This window comes from Chaetura pelagica, unplaced genomic scaffold, assembly GCF_000747805.2.
Source record: "Chaetura pelagica isolate M959 unplaced genomic scaffold, ChaPel_1.0 scaffold2295, whole genome shotgun sequence".
NCBI classification, from domain to species: domain Eukaryota; kingdom Metazoa; phylum Chordata; class Aves; order Apodiformes; family Apodidae; genus Chaetura; species Chaetura pelagica.
In genome coordinates, this window is record NW_009953246.1 from 20,828 (window position 1) to 21,341 (window position 514).

At 58.0% G+C, this 514-nt stretch overlaps 1 protein-coding gene across 1 annotated transcript in view; it reads right to left on the reverse strand.

Moving 5' to 3' along the window:
* The window catches only part of XAB2 (XPA binding protein 2), a gene marked incomplete at both ends in the record, with an annotated part of 20,509 nt that overhangs the window by 18,542 nt on the left and 1,453 nt on the right, over positions 1-514 (reverse strand). The window contains one exon of the mRNA XM_009997869.1: positions 343-504. Coding sequence (XP_009996171.1) covers positions 343-504 — 162 coding nt within the window. The remainder of the gene's footprint in view (positions 1-342; positions 505-514) is intronic.

Consider the following 514-nt stretch of genomic DNA (forward strand, 5'->3'; position numbering starts at 1 on the left):
AAACCCCCCATATCCCCCTTTTTGGAGGAAAACTGAGGCAGGACTCCCTAGACACTCCATTTTTGGGGTAAATCACCCCCAAACTCCCTGTTTTTGGGGAAAACAACCCCTAACCCCTCCCTGTTCTTGGTGGAAAGCTCCTCTAGCTCCCCCTTTTTGGAGAGAAACTGAGGCAGGATTCCCCAAACTCCAGTTTTTGGGGGAAATTGCCCCCAAACTCCCTGCTTTTTGGGGAAAACGACTCACAACTGCCCATTTTTTGGAGGAAACAACCCCCCAACTCCCCGTTTTTGGGAGAAGCTCCCCCAGCTCCCTGTGTTTTGGCAGCTGAGCACCCCTCACCGTCCTCCCCCCGGCCCAGCTCGGCCGCCGTCTCCATCCGCGCCGCGATCAGACTCTCCTCGAACTGCGCGTAACTGTCGAACACCTGGGTGAAGTCCCGCACGGTCACCACCGTCTGCACCGCCTCCTCGTACACATCCCGGGCCTGGGGACAGGGCACAGCTGTGGCGAC